Below are 14,975 nucleotides of genomic sequence, written 5' to 3' on the forward strand. Positions count from 1 at the left end.
CACTGTGATGTTCTGTTGTTATTAATTTAATTGTTAACAATTAAATGTGTTAATGCATTTTGGGATTTGACAATTCGTGCTAATACGTGTTACCGTTACCACAATGTGTTTTTCTTTTTTTAAAATCCTCCTGCAATTGCTCTTCTTGCCTTCTCTCTGATTTTGGTGACAACTACCTGACTCACCAACTGACTGATTATAACAAAACAACATCACTTTATTGGCCCTATACAACTTCTTGCATTAGGAATTTGTCTTTTCACATACCCCAGCTTGCTCTCCATGAGACACACAGACAGGGAGAGAAGCTTGGGGTCAGAGCGCAGGGTCAGCCATTTTACAGCGCCCCTGGAGCAGTTGGGGTTAAGGGCCTTGCTCAGGGTCACCAGATCACCAGAGACGGATTCCTCTACCGGGTACGGGATTTGAACCGGCAACCTTCCAGACACAGACGCAGATCCTGGTGTGTCTAAGGTGTCACACCTGAAGAAGGCTCCACGGTCGAAACGTTGTATTTTCTTTCTTCTTTTTTCAGCATGGAATAAACCTATTACTTGTTCTTTTGTTGCTACTATGTCTGCTGGCTGACTCCGACTCCGACGCTGAACTAGCTCCATGAAGTTGCCCCCGCTACAAACTGCACAGACGATTTAACCAACCTCATTCGTTAGTGCTGCATTTCTGCCGGGTCTTACCTTTGAAAATAGCGTTTGTGCTGCTTTCGTTAACGAGATATATAGCACCTTGGGTTTTCGGATAATCACGTGACCGTCTACAAGGCTGTTTAAAGGTACTAACACACTCCGTACATTTAATTACTGGATGTGATGAAAACAACTGGTTTGCGTTTTGTGCAATTTGAGCCCTGTGGAGTGGATGTTTTACATTTCAAAAGAGCGCCTTCCTTTTCGGAGTATGACGCAAATACAGAGGGGTCACGACCACCAGATCTGTAAATTGAACAGATTTCTGGTACATTTTCTGCATCTCCAGCAAAGACCTCTTTGAAATGAGTAACTTTGATCTTCTCGTGAACGTTAGAAGAAGATTGCACCAAAACGAATTGCACCCGTTGTTTTCATCACATCAAAAAGAACCAAGTGTGTTGGTTGCTGTTCGAAGAGGTGTTAGTGGGACCACTAGGTGGTATTCACCCCGCGGTCTGTGTGGGTCCTAACGCCACAGGATAGTGACGGGGACACTACACTATAAAAAGGTGCCGTCCTTTGGAAGAGACGTTGAACTTAGATCCTGATTTTCTGTGGTAATTAAGAATTCCAGGGCATTTCTCAAAAAGAGGAGGGGTGTTCAGGCCAAATTTTCCCCTGGCCTTTACCAATCATACACCCGATCTGTGAACTGGATTCATCACTCTGCTCCCCTAAGCAGACAGCTGGTGTGTGGGGAGCGTACTGGCGCCCTGTGGCTGTCATCCAGGAGGGGCTGTACATTGGTGATGGTGGAGGGGAGAGTCTATGCCTGGAGTGTGAGTGTCTAGAACAGCATTATTTAAGTGAAAGGAATTATTAACTTCTCATTGAAACAAGATTTTATGGAGATGTAAACAAAACGTGGTTTTATGACAGGAAGCCATCTGTTTTGTTCTGTTATGTTCCAACACACAGTGCTACTGCTTGAAACAGTGCAACGCACAAATAAACACATTGGGAATAATAACACACGCGCTGAGGGCTGCGTAGGAAGAACATAAGGTAACAATCAAGTGCTTCAGAGTGAGTTTGTCGAAAGGCTGTGACCGCGCCGCCCTCTGTTGGGAAGAAATTGCAATTGCTACACCTTCTCAAAGCGCTGCAAAACTGCTGGGGAAAGCGAAACTACCACAAAGTCAAAGACAGCTGAACCAGACATAGCACACTGCTTACCCGAGAATCAAGCATTAAATGTGTATTATTATTTTATAAAAAGCCTCAAAATAAAATATTAGAATAACGTAACAGTATATTCATTATAAAGACCACAGTAGTAAAAACATGAAGTAGAAGGGAAAAGATGGAAAAAAAATGTTGGGTGTGCTACTTTTATCGACAGTTTTTCTATTTCTGTTTTTATGTTTTTTTTTATTTTAATCTCTTTGCTAAACTTTTTTATAGGTAATTTAATCACCAGGGTCTACTGGGTGACAAAATACAAGCAAAAAGTAAGGCAAAAATTAATCTATTATGCACAGATTTCCAATACCATGAGAAATAAAAATTGCCATCTACATATCGAATGATACCGAAAAAAAACAGCAGAACAATCTGCGCACCCGGACTCAGTTCCTGACCCTGGAGACGTGTAGAGGGTCTGAGGTCCTCGTGCGCCCGCTTCAGCCTGCTGCTGTCCAATCGCCGAGCTCAGCCAATCAGCGCGCAGAGAGAACTTAAGGCGCTGAGCGCGGCTTTCCTCTAGTTCCTCTCCGAGTTCCACCATGGAGAAGTCTGGGGTCAGTGGGAAAGTGTGGAGTCTGTGTGCTTTGCTTTTTGTGCTGCTGGATGTGGCTCTAGCCCAGAATCAGAAATGCCTGGTGAGCGATAATGACAAGGTGGTGTGTGGAGACCCGACCGTCACGAGAGCCGACTGTGAAGCAGGAAACTGTTGCTTTGATCAGACAAGCCAGAGGCGCTGCTACTATGGGAATGATGGTGGGTTTGTGTAACCTGAGCACTTCAGAGCAGGATTCCTTTTTTATAATGGGACTGAATCCAGCCTTTGTATCCCCTCAGTGACTGTGCAGTGCACCAGGGATGGTCAGTTTGTGGTTGTGGTGTCCAGGAATGCCACCAGCCCTCCGCTGAGCCTGGACTCGGTCAGTCTGCTGGGGGGTGGCAGTGCAGCCTGTGGCCCTGTTGGCACCACTGCTGGCTTTGCCATGTTCAAGTTCCCAGTCAGTGCCTGTGGCACCAGGATGAGGGTGAGTTGCAGCCAGTGTCTTGTTCCCAGAGTGCCAGTGTGTGCAGGCTGTGCCTGTCATGTCCCCACCCCTGTTCCAGGTGGAGGCTGGTGCTGTAGTGTATGAGAACCTGATGAACTCCAGCTTCGAGGTGAGGTCGGGACCTGATGGCTCCATCACAAGGGACAGTGCCTACAGGTGGGCAGGTTGCCTTCTCCTTCCTCGGCTCCCCTCGGCCTGTGCCAGTTCCTGATGGCTGGCTTCTTCCTGCAGGCTGTTCTTCCAGTGCAGGTATGCAGATGATGAGCTGGTTCCTCTGCAGGCAGTGGTCTATACGGTCTCTCCACCCCCTCCAGCAGTGGCCCCAGGACCTCTCCGTGTGGAGCTCCAACTGGCAAGAGGTACCTGTGCTGAGCCTTCAGCTCTGCTCGGCTGCCCTGCAGGGTGAAATAGTGCTAAAGCTCCCTCCTCCTCCTCAGGAGAGCAGTATGACTCCTACTACAGTGAGGGTGACTACCCTGTGACCAAGGTCCTGCAGGATCCTGTGTATGTGGAGGTTCACATCTTGCAGAGGACGGATCCCAATATTGTCCTGACGCTGGGAGACTGCTGGGCCACTTCCACCCCAAGCCCTCTGAGCCAGCCCCAGTGGAGCCTCCTGGTTGCTGGGTAACCTGTCCTCCTGTAGCTCTTGCTGGATTCCCCACTGCTGACCCCTGCTGGCAGAGCTCTCACCCTTCTCCTCCTGCTGCAGGTGCCCATACAGAGATGACAACTACCAGACCACTCTGATCCCTGTGGGCGGCTCCTCAGGGCTGCTGTACCCAACGCACTACCAGCGCTTCATGGTCCGGATGTTCACTTTTGTGGACCCTGCCTCCCAGCTCCCCCTGAAGGAGACGGTAAGGAGCCATGGCTGGGAGGCACCAGCTTGATCCCCGAGGGCAGCTGACCTTCTCTCACCCCTGCTCTGCTCTCTCCAGGTCTACATCCACTGCAGTGCAGCAGTGTGCCAGCCGACTGCTACTGACCGCTGTGTCCCAACCTGCAGCAGGAGGAGTGAGTACCTGTCGCATGTCGGCTCCAGTGCTCCAGCTGAGGGGTACCTGTTGGCTGCTGAATCCTGGTCGTCAGTCCTCCCAGCAGTTCTTCTGTTCCTCTTCCAGGAAGGGCAGCTGCTGCAGCACGCGGGGGCTCCTCCAAAGACACTGCAGTGGTCTCTAGTGGAGAGGTGATCCTGACTGCCTCTGAGCTCCCAGCCCAGGGTGAAGCGCATCGGCTCTGGTCTGAAGGTGAGAGGCTCCACTGTGTGAGCGGTGTTGGCGTGTTGCTCTGGCTGTGTACTGACTGCTGCCTGCTCTCTCCTCAGTGCCCCAGGTCTTCAGCTATGGCTTGCTGGCAGTAGCTGCCTCCACTGTGCTTGTGGTCTCTGCTCTGCTGCTGGTAGCTGTGTGGAGATTCAGACCTTGTACACAGAACAAAGCTGTAACAGGAGCATAATAAAGGGAGAAGTGAACTCTGGTCCTCCTCAGCCTTTTTCTTTTTCACTCTCTTAATGATGTCTAAGATGCTTACAGCTGCTTCTTTCTAGAAGGAATGGTGGCAAAAACACTGCTTAACAGCTCAATGTAATGATTATTGCACTAAGAGGGCTTTTCTGCATCCAGCTCTGAAACCTCTTCCAGAACCACCTCCTTCGTCTTGGTAATCTGACCACTGAGGAAGGTAATTAATACTGCAGGTGCTGCTTGGAGTCGGGGACAGTGCTGTTCCCCTTGCAGCGACTGTAGGGGAACTGACTTCGTACCTCCACTTACTGCAGCAATACTGCCTGCTCCTCACACAGGACTGATGTCACGCAATCCAGGAAGTGGCTTTAGAGTGGAATAATCTGTGGTCTTGGCTTCTACTCTCTGAAGAGAGAGGGAGGTGGCGGGATTAGACTTGGGGTACCTGGGAGGTCATTTGGGAGATACGGATCCATGAACAAATATATAAATAAAGTAGTTCGAGTTTCACTTGTAAACATCGACATTATTGATCACAAAAGTCCCATTTGAAAGGGAATTAGTGATGGGGGAGGTGCAGTGGGCAGTATTACTAAACTTTGGTCATCTGTATGTCTAGTGTAAAAAGTTGGAATTGGTGATTAATCATGCAATTGAATATTGCGATCAGCACAGATTATTGGCATTGCAAGTATTTTCGGCAATATTTAGCCAGCAGCCATATCACCCTGCAACTCACAACTGGCAACCCACTGAAACTAAGCAGGTGTGAGCCTGGTCAGTACCTGGATGGGAGACCTCCTGGGAAAAACTAAGGTTGCTGCTGGAAGAGGTGTTAGTGGGGCCAGCGGGGGGCGCTCACCCTGCAGTCCATGTGGGTCCTAATGCCCCAGTATAGTGACGGGGACACTATACTGTAAACAGGCGCCGTCCTTCGGATGAGACGTAAAACCGAGGTCCTGACTCTCTGTGGTCATTAAAAATCCCAGGGCGCTTCTCGAAAAGAGTAGGGGTGTAACCCCGGTGTCCTGGCCAAATTTCCAATTGGCTCTTACTAATCATGGCCTCCTAATAATCCCCCTCTATGAATTGGCTACATTACTCTGCTCTCCTCCCCACTGATAGCTGATGTGTGGTGAGCGTTCTGGCGCACTATGGCTGCCGTCGCATCATCCAGGTGGATGCTGCACATTGGTGGTGGTGGAGGGGAGTCCCCATTACCTGTAAAGCGCTTTGAGTGGAGTGTCCAGAAAAGCGCTATATAAGTGTAAGCAATTATTATTATTATTATTATTATTTCCTTCGATTACAATTTGAGAGACTTTTCTTCCTGTTAAAAGCTCGAAGAGGAACCTTTGGTCAAAAATCCCCAATCTCAATTCACTACGTGATTCGGAAGCCCTCGTCTGAAAGAAAAACGAGGCATTAACTTTAAAGATTAAACCTTACTGAACGTGCAATAAGACTGACCTCTTTCAAATTGTATTTTATACCACCAGCGTACGTGGAAATTATTCTAAAGCAGTACAAAAGCTTTAAATGTCGAAGTGCAAACTTATTTTCTTAATGTGTGCGATTTCAGCCCGCAGGCACAGAATACACGTGTTCTCTCGTCTGTCTGCAGCTCCTTCATTAGCGCCAACATCGCAGGCTTCTCGATCACACGCCTGCTTACGCGATACTGTCTCATTCGCTTTCTGATTCTCTGATGTAGCGGGTTTGTCTCGCGACTAATCAGTTCATTGATCTGAAATCACGTGTAGTGCAAATTAAAACGTAATTTGAGTGGATTTAGGATTCATGTTAAACGAAATGTAAGATAAAACTACACATTGAAAGGCCTGCCTACATTTTCTATAATGTCCGATGTGATTTAACAGTAAGCCAAAAACATATTTGACTAAGAATACGTTATCAGCAGCGATTTAGTCCTAGCGTGAAGTGGACTGAATTTTGCTGTATTTTACATTTTAATTTTCTGAAAATCCTCAAGAAAGGTTACGAAGTGCACCCCCTGGACGTCTTCACAGCCAGCACTGGGACGATATTTAAGGTAGAAATTGGATCACAATGCGTAATTACAACAGAACGTACTGACTCAGCCGGAGAAAATGGAAACATGAAATAAAAGAATACGTAAAACATCACCGGTTCCTATTCAGACAGTTTTCAACAGACTCGGCGCTGTTTCCTGATCGCTGCTCTGATCTTCCCCGACTCTCGCGCTCTATCCGGGCTCCTCAGTACGAGCGGACACGGAGTTTGTTCCGTGAGAATCTGCTTTCTCTGTCGGCAAACCTGAACCCCATTAAGAGAGAATATCTGTGTGCCTTTAAAAAGACGTACTTGGCAAACAGTAGGTATCATGGATTTGTTCTCTGTGGGAAGTAAAATGTGGGTTTCGGGCATTTCTCTCTTCAGCTTCTTGGTGTTCGGGCGTTTCTGTGACGCCGCTACATGGCGCTCAGCTCCCGGACGGCGAACCGGTATCACGCACAAGGGGGCTGTGTTTTACAAAATTCCTCGGTTTCCACAGCAGGATACGCCGCTCGTGCGGGCTGTGTCGGTAGCGTGCGGGGAGAGTCAAATCGTGGTGCAAGTCAGGAGAGACCTGTTCGGTACCGGTCAGCTGATCAACTCCTCGGACGTCAGTCTGGGAGGCTGTGCGGCCACAAGGCAAGACGACGCGGCGCAGGTCCTGATCTTCGAGTCCGAGCTGCAGGCGTGTCGTAGTTCACTGACGGTAGGGTGTCCGGCTTTGACATCATAGCTTCATATTTTAGTGGTGTGCTGTTCCAAAGGGTGTCCTTCCCTCCAACATGCTCCTTAAGTCCTGGTCAGGCTTATGTGAGAGTGAATGCTGTCTTCTGCAGCGCTGTAGGTATTTCAATCCAGAATTCCTTCCAGTTGCAGCTGCTGAGTGGGAAGGCGATGCCACAGTTGGTCCTCTGTTTGTACTGGAAGAGCAGGCTGACCGCCCAGCAGAGGTGGAAGGTCAGAGGTCTCAGCTGAGAGCACAGGAGGAAGGTGATGTAACAGGTAGAGGAAGCCTTTAGTACCCAACCTGTATACTGACTGGAGTCTCAGTGGGACTGAACTGGTCTAAAAGCATCTCTATGGTAGAGCAGTGTGAGCTAACCTGTCCTCTCTTTCCAGGAGTGTCTGCTGAGCCTGAGATCCTGGCTGCTCTGGGGACAGTGGTGGGGCTGGTCTGTGTGGCTGTGCTGGGGCCTGTCCTTTACAGGAGACTGCAGAGCAAATCCACTGAGCTGACTGTGATGGAGAAATAAAGGAGGGATTGAGAACTCTGTGTGATACTTGTTCCTTTCTTAATCCAGTGCAATAGACCTTGACACCTGTTTAATGTACTGACCTCTCATGTTCTCATCATGCTACCCTGTTCAGTGTCTTTGCCACAAGCACTGTGGGCAGAGGGTGGGCTTGGGCTGTTACTGCACTGGCTCCAGTGGCTTTCAGCTAGTCTGACAGCCTTTCTTGTGCAGGTGCTAAGCATTAAACTGCAGCTCCACTCTGTAGAGTAGATGCTATGGGTGGGGAGCTTCTCTGCAGCTGATGATGGCTGCTGTAGTACTCATGCATGGGAGCAGCCTGGACTCCAGCCTGTTACAGGTCCCTGCCAGCAGCACATGGACGGTTGATTTTTGCTTCTAATTCAGGTTCTAGTTGACACAGCATCCTTTATGAAGGGTAGAGGAGAGCCACAAGGCAGCCACGTTTCTGGTGTTGCTATGTGGGGCTCTTTATGGTAACTGAGACGCCTGATATGGTTCTCGTTTTCTTTGATTTTATGGAGGGATCTGACTTTCTTACTTCGTTATGAGGTGAAAATGTTTTGGTACGACCGCGGCGTTCGGTACCGAATGGAGCGGGCGTAGGACTCGGGAGAAGAGGTTAATCAGAAGCGGGGAAAGGTACACCTACACTACCAGACACGAAGGGAGGAGCCTGTTTCCAGCCTCTATCCCCCTATATACAGTACAGTCCCCTAGTCCCGCCCCCCAAGCGCTCTTTCCAGCCCGCCCTGCGTGCGCATGGCTCTACAGTATTATCAAACTATACGGATGGAGTTTAGATTTTTCTAAACAGTATTGTACTTAGGATTTCGTTCTAATAGACAGTACAGGCTAAGACAAGAGCCTAAACAAAATTAGCTTGCATGAGCAGAAGAGATGTAACCGATAGCTGAAAACCGCCGCTCCAGCTTCCTGTGTCACTCGAACATGATGCATCATGTTGAGATGCGAGTGGAAAATTCCTTCTGCTACCTCTTTCTGTTGCAGCTGAGGATGATACTAATGTCCGAAAATGGCCCATTAGCATTGAGATCGTAATTTGTTCTGAAGCGTAGAAAAGAAAATCGGGATAAGAGATCTCGAAAGAGGGGAACGCCGAAACCAGCCATTGTAAAAATGCATAAAATGTAATCCTATGTATTTCATTTGGTTTGGGCTCCGTTACATCCAATTAACTAACAAACGGTAGACATGACCCATTGTCAAGCTAGAGACGTCGACTATTCGAGGTTTTTCTTGCTAGAAGTTAGCAGATTCTCGTTTGCCGCAATTGTACACATGCCGTATACCTGCAAATCGGCCCTACCCAGACAAAAGCGTGAAAGCGCAGTTCAGCGATTATAACCGGCATTAAAACGCATTGCTTTCCGTGCGGCTTCTCCAGTATTTTACTAAATGGAGGTGTGAATTCAACCTGTAGCCGCTCTCCTCAGAGCTCAAGCGGATTAAAGCATACCTGAGGTCCACAACCCAGGCACAGACTTTCCCCATCTTCACAGCTTTGCTGATCTCACCTCCCTTGCTACTGATGGCTCTCGATTTAAGCGTTTTACCTTCATCTTTATTTCTGCAATTGCTTTCCACAAAGGTTTCAGTGCAGTACTTTTTAAGTTATGATTTGCTATCATTCTTACGAAGCGGAGATCCTATTTGTTATGAATTCTCACACATCAAGGTCAGTGTACAGGCGAAGGTTCAAACAGAAGCTCCCAGGGTACTGTGGACTAGGCAGGCTCGGAGTCAAAGAAAGAAACTAGGTGGAGGCAGGAAAACAGGCTCACTGGAAGAACACGGCTCAGTACAAGGCACTCAGGAGGTTGAGGCAAGACTTCGCGAAAAAAACGAGGCTTAGACAGGCTTTATATAACGTGAAAAACTTTTCGAGGGTGTGGCAAATAAGGTGATGACAGGTAGCACCCAATCACAAATCGGGGAACAGAGAGATATTTTTGTACTTTCCATTTATGTGTATTGGGTCAAAATGTTGTGATCCCAGATCACCAGCTTGCTCTTAATTTTTCCTATGCCGAATCCCGGCAAAACATTTGAAGCATTTCGAAACAGTGTGACGCCATGAAGTCGCGTTCAGCCTGGTCACGCGCCTTTCGATACGGACTTCGGAGCAGTGGACAGTATGGTAACGCTATGCTCCAAATGCATCGAAGCAGTTTCGAATCAGTGTTTCGAGTCGTGTTTCTTTAAACCAGTCGCTAAAGCAAGATCAAACGATTCCTGGCTCAAACATCCAAATATATTAGCAGCCCAAAGATGTGAAATTTTAAGCAGTGCTGATTTTAATTGGATTTAAAAATCACCGCTGAGGTTCTGTTTCCTCACTTGTTTCCACATCACGGCTGAAGACAATTCTTAACAATGACGCTGGAGGGAACCAGCAGAGCGATCTGCGCACCTGGACTCAATTCCTGACCCTGGAGACGCGCAGAGCGTCTGAGGTCCTCGTGCGCCCGCTTCAGCCTGCTGCTGTCCAATCGCCGAGCTCAGCCAATCAGCGCGCAGAGAGAACTTAAGGCGCTGAGCGCGGCTTTCCTCTAGTTCCTCTCCGAGTTCCGCCATGGAGAAGTCTGGGGGCAGTGGGAAAGTGTGGAGTCTGTGTGCCTGGCTTTTTGTGTTGCTGGATGTGGCTCTAGCCCAGAATCAGAAATGTCTGGTGAGCGATAATGACAAGGTGGTGTGTGGAGACCCAACCGTCACGAGAGCCGACTGTGAAGCAGGAAACTGTTGCTTTGATCAGACAAGCCAGAGGCACTGCTACTATGGGAATGATGGTGGGTTTGTGTAACCTGAGCACTTCAGAGCAGGATTCCTTTTTTTATAATGGGACTGAATCCAGCCTTTGTATCCCCTCAGTGACTGTGCAGTGCACCAGGGATGGTCAGTTTGTGGTTGTGGTGTCCAGGAATGCCACCAGCCCTCCGCTGAGCCTGGACTCGGTCAGTCTGCTGGGGGGTGGCAGTGCAGCCTGTGGCCCTGTTGGCACCACTGCTGGCTTTGCCATGTTCAAGTTCCCAGTCAGTGCCTGTGGCACCAGGATGAGGGTGAGTTGCAGCCAGTGTTTTGTTCCCAGAGTGCCAGTGTGTGCAGGCTGTGCCTGTCATGTCCCCACCCCTGTTCCAGGTGGAGGCTGGTGCTGTAGTGTATGAGAACCTGATGAACTCCAGCTTCGAGGTGAGGCCGGGACCTGATGGCTCCATCACGAGGGACAGTGCCTACAGGTGGGCAGGTTGCCTTCTCCTTCCTCGGCTCCCCTCGGCCTGTGCCAGTTCCTGATGGCTGGCTTCTTCCTGTAGGCTGTTCTTCCAGTGCAGGTATGCAGATGATGAGCTGGTTCCTCTGCAGGCAGTGGTCTATACAGTCTCTCCACCCCCTCCAGCAGTGTCCCCAGGACCTCTCCGTGTGGAGCTCCAACTGGCAAGAGGTACCTGTGCTGAGCCTTCAGCTCTGCTCGGCTGCCCTGCAGGGTGAAATAGTGCTAAAGCTCCCTCCTCCTCCTCAGGAGAGCAGTATGACTCCTACTACAGTGAGGGTGACTACCCTGTGACCAAGGTCCTGCAGGATCCTGTGTATGTGGAGGTTCACATCTTGCAGAGGACGGATCCCAATATTGTCCTGATGCTGGGAGACTGCTGGGCCACTTCCACCCCAAGCCCTCTGAGCCAGCCCCAGTGGAGCCTCCTGGTTGCTGGGTAACCTGTCCTCCTGTAGCTCTTGCTGGATTCCCCACTGCTGACCCCTGCTGGCAGAGCTCTCACCCTTCTCCTCCTCCTGCTGCAGGTGCCCATACAGAGATGATAACTACCAGACCACTCTGATCCCTGTGGGCGGCTCCTCAGGGCTGCTGTACCCAACGCACTACCAGCGCTTCATGGTCCGGATGTTCACTTTTGTGGACCCTGCCTCCCAGCTCCCCCTGAAGGAGACGGTAAGGAGCCATGGCTGGGAGGCACCAGCTTGATCCCCGAGGGCAGCTGACCTTCTCTCACCCCTGCTCTGCTCTCTCCAGGTCTACATCCACTGCAGTGCAGCAGTGTGCCAGCCGACTGCTACTGACCGCTGTGTCCCAACCTGCAGCAGGAGGAGTGAGTACCTGTCGCATGTCGGCTCCAGTGCTCCAGCTGAGGGGTACCTGTTGGCTGCTGAATCCTGGTCGTCAGTCCTCCCAGCAGTTCTTCTGTTCCTCTTCTAGGAAGGGCAGCTGCTGCAGCACGCGGGGGCTCCTCCAAAGACACTGCAGTGGTCTCTAGTGGAGAAGTGATCCTGACTGCCTCTGAGCTCCCAGCCCAGGGTGAAGCGCATCGGCTCTGGTCTGAAGGTGAGAGGCTCCACTGTGTGAGCGGTGTTGGCGTGTTGCTCTGGCTGTGTACTGACTGCTGCCTGCTCTCTCCTCAGTGCCCCAGGTCTTCAGCTATGGCTTGCTGGCAGTAGCTGCCTCCACTGTGCTTGTGGTCTCTGCTCTGCTGCTGGTAGCTGTGTGGAGATTCAGACCTTGTACACAGAACAAAGCTGTAACTGGAGCATAATAAAGGGAGAAGTGAACTCTGGTCCTCCTCAGCCTTTTTCTTTTTCACTTTCTTAATGATGACTAAGACGCTTACAGCTGCTTCTTTCTAGAAGGAATGGTGGCAAAAACACTGCTTAACAGCTCAATGTAATGATTATTGCAGTAAGAGGGCTTTTCTGCATCCAGCTCTGAAACCTCTTCCAGAACCACCTCCTTCGTCTTGGTAATCTGACCACTGAGGAAGGTAATTAATACTGCAGGTGCTGCTTGGAGCCGGGGGCGGTGCTGTTCCCCTTGCAGCGACTGTAGGGGAACTGACTTTGTACCTCCACTTACTGCAGCAATACTGCCTGCTCCTCACACAGGACTGATGTCACGCAATCCAGGAAGTGGCTTTAGAGCGGAATAATCTGTGGTCTTGGCTTCTACTCTCTGAAGAGAAATGGAAGTGGCGGGATTGGACTTGGGGTACCTGCGAGGTCAGTTGGGAGACACTGGTCCATAAATTATTATAAAAATAAAATCAAGTTTTTCACTCAAAAATAAAAACATTCATGATCACCTAAATGACATGATTTCAAGGGGGGTTAGTGACGGGTGTAAAATGTCTAGAATCAGTGATCAATCATGCAATTGAATATTGCAATCCAAACAGTTTATTGGCATTGCAAATATTTTGAGCAATATTTGCCTCTACTACAATTGGAGAATTTTTTTTTAATCCTGTTAAAAGCTAGGAGAGAAACCTTTGACAACTTGGGGATTTTTGACCAATCTCAATTCACTACGTGATTAGGAATCCCTTGTCTGAAAGAAAAATGAGGCATTAACTTTTAAAGATTAATTCCCTCGGGAGGGGGATCAGAATACCTCCTGGGTATCCCTGCCTGTCGTAAGAGGCGACTAAAAGGGTTGTGTCAGGAAGGGCATCCGACGTAAAACCATCTTGCCAAAACCATGGTTGCAAAGAACACAAAGCACATACCGGATCGGCCGGGGCCCGGGTTAACAACGTCCGCCATTAGTGCTGTGTCCCAACAGGGTACTAATGGAAATTATGCTACTGTGGGGAAAACTGTAGAGTGGGGGCTACAGAAAAGAAACAAGGTGAAGGGGCCTGGAAGGAATGTTAAGTCAATGAGAGTGGGGAGTTGGAATGTTGGCACCATGACAGGGAGAGGGAGAGAATTGGTTGAAACTATGGCAAGGAGAAAAGTGGAGATCTTGTGTGTGCAAGAAACCAAGTGGAAAGGAAACAGCTCAAGACACCTAGGAGAGGGATACAAGATTCTATATGCTGGAAAGAGTACCAAAATGAATGGAGTGGGTGTGATAGTGTGCAAAGACCTAGCAGACAAGATAGTGAGGGTGGTTAGACACTCAGACAGGATTATCAATGTACAGGTGGCTTTTGAGAGTGGGTTATGGAATATCATCTCTGTATATGCACCACAGGTAGGAAGACCACAGGAGGAAAAGGATAGCTTTTTGGAAGATCTCGAAGAAGTGGTTAGCAGAATCCCAGGAAATGAAATGGTGGTAATTGGAGGAGACTTCAATGCACATTTAGGAGAGAAATGCCCAGATTATCCAGATGAACATGGTCAGAGAGGGCTAGGAGAGAGAAATGAAGAAGGAGGAAGGCTACTAGAAACACTCCAAGCTCTTGAATTGTTTGCAGTGAACACAGGGTTCACGAAGAATTATGAGCAAAAGGTGACATACAGGAGTGGAGGCCATGATACCCAAATAGATTACATATTAGTGAGAAGAATTGATAGAGCGAAAGTCCAAGATGCTAAAGTCCTGCCCTATGAGGCTGTTACCAGACAACACAGGCTACTGGTGATGGACATCACAATATTGAAGGAGCGAAGAATAAGGCAGAGGAAACACCCAGCACGAACAAAAGTGTGGAAACTGAGAGAAAACAAAGTAGATTTCAACAGGCTGGTGAAAGAAATGAAAAACAACACAGAGGAAACAGAGGAGCCTTCAGTTGAAGAAGAGTGGACTGAGATGAGCCACATCCTAGAAGAGGCTGCTACCAGGGTTTGTGGAAAGACAAGAGGAGGCAGACCGAGGGAAAATGAAGAGTGGTGGTGGGATATGGAAGTTCAGGAAACACTGAAGGAAAAGAAAAAAGCATACAAGGCACTGAAAGATGGCACTGGAGAATTACAAGAATATAAGAGACTAAAGAAGGTAGCAAAAAGAAGTGTAGCAAGAGCAAAGGAAAGAGCCTGGAAAGAATGGTATGAGAAACTTGAAACAAAGGAAGGAGAGGACCAAATCTACAAGATTGCTAAACATAGAGCGAGACAGAAAAAAGATATTATCCGGGTGGCGGTACTCAAGGATGGAGAAGGCAGAGTCTTGATTAAACAAGAACAGATCAAGCAAAGATGGCTGGAGTACTTCAAAAATCTGTTAAATGTAGAAAATGAGAGGGAGAACCTAGTGGAGGCAGACGTAGTGTGTGGACCAATCCAAGAAATTTCAGTAAAGGAAGTGACAGAAGCTATCAAAGAGATGAAAGTGGGCAAAGCAACTGGACCATCAGGAATAGCAGCAGAACACTTTAAGAACCTCGATGAAGAGGGGATTCAGTGGCTGACGAGATTGCTAAACAATATTGCAAAGGAAGAGAGAATTCCAGAAGAATGGACAAAAAGCAGTATGGTTACCATCTACAAGGAGAAAGGAGACCCAATGGAGTGTAAAAACTATAGAGGAATAAA

The 14,975-nt window shown here is 48.7% G+C and overlaps 2 protein-coding genes and 1 long non-coding RNA gene across 3 annotated transcripts; all 3 read left to right on the forward strand.

Annotated features, from left to right (window-relative positions):
- Positions 1-2,431: 2,431 nt before the first annotated feature.
- LOC148672672 (zona pellucida sperm-binding protein 4-like) lies at positions 2,432-4,409 on the forward strand. The gene is made up of 9 exons (XM_088628507.1): positions 2,432-2,645; positions 2,727-2,914; positions 2,994-3,091; positions 3,167-3,294; positions 3,373-3,562; positions 3,648-3,795; positions 3,877-3,952; positions 4,060-4,185; positions 4,263-4,409. The coding sequence occupies exons 1-9, from the start codon at positions 2,432-2,434 to the stop codon at positions 4,391-4,393; spliced, it is 1,299 nt and encodes a 432-aa protein (XP_088484633.1). The 3' UTR covers positions 4,394-4,409.
- Positions 4,410-7,227: 2,818 nt separating this feature from the next.
- LOC148672673 (uncharacterized) lies at positions 7,228-7,701 on the forward strand. Its single transcript, XR_015935854.1, has 2 exons — positions 7,228-7,440; positions 7,558-7,701. It is a non-coding gene; the product is annotated as an uncharacterized LOC148672673 (long non-coding RNA).
- Positions 7,702-10,267: 2,566 nt separating this feature from the next.
- On the forward strand, positions 10,268-12,269 carry LOC148672674 (zona pellucida sperm-binding protein 4-like). Its single transcript, XM_088628532.1, has 9 exons — positions 10,268-10,501; positions 10,584-10,771; positions 10,851-10,948; positions 11,024-11,151; positions 11,230-11,419; positions 11,508-11,655; positions 11,737-11,812; positions 11,920-12,045; positions 12,123-12,269. The coding sequence occupies exons 1-9, from the start codon at positions 10,288-10,290 to the stop codon at positions 12,251-12,253; spliced, it is 1,299 nt and encodes a 432-aa protein (XP_088484658.1). The 5' UTR covers positions 10,268-10,287; the 3' UTR covers positions 12,254-12,269.
- Positions 12,270-14,975: the final 2,706 nt, after the last annotated feature.

This window comes from Lepisosteus platostomus, chromosome 4, assembly GCF_059453375.1.
Source record: "Lepisosteus platostomus isolate fLepPlt1 chromosome 4, fLepPlt1.hap1, whole genome shotgun sequence".
Taxonomy (NCBI): Eukaryota; Metazoa; Chordata; class Actinopteri; order Semionotiformes; family Lepisosteidae; genus Lepisosteus; species Lepisosteus platostomus.

Excerpts from the sequence above, each read along its gene's own strand:
- LOC148672672 (XM_088628507.1), top strand. The coding sequence starts at position 2,432 with ATGGAGAAGTCTGGGGTCAGTGGGAAAGTGTGGAGTCTGTGTGCTTTG. Across the intron at positions 3,092-3,166 it reads ACAAGGGACAGTGCCTACAG|GCTGTTCTTCCAGTGCAGGT; the intron begins GTGGGCAGGTTG and ends TTCTTCCTGCAG. Across the intron at positions 4,186-4,262 it reads GCATCGGCTCTGGTCTGAAG|TGCCCCAGGTCTTCAGCTAT; the intron begins GTGAGAGGCTCC and ends CTCTCTCCTCAG.
- LOC148672674 (XM_088628532.1), top strand. The coding sequence starts at position 10,288 with ATGGAGAAGTCTGGGGGCAGTGGGAAAGTGTGGAGTCTGTGTGCCTGG. Across the intron at positions 10,772-10,850 it reads CCTGTGGCACCAGGATGAGG|GTGGAGGCTGGTGCTGTAGT; the intron begins GTGAGTTGCAGC and ends CCCCTGTTCCAG. Across the intron at positions 11,152-11,229 it reads GGAGCTCCAACTGGCAAGAG|GAGAGCAGTATGACTCCTAC; the intron begins GTACCTGTGCTG and ends CCTCCTCCTCAG.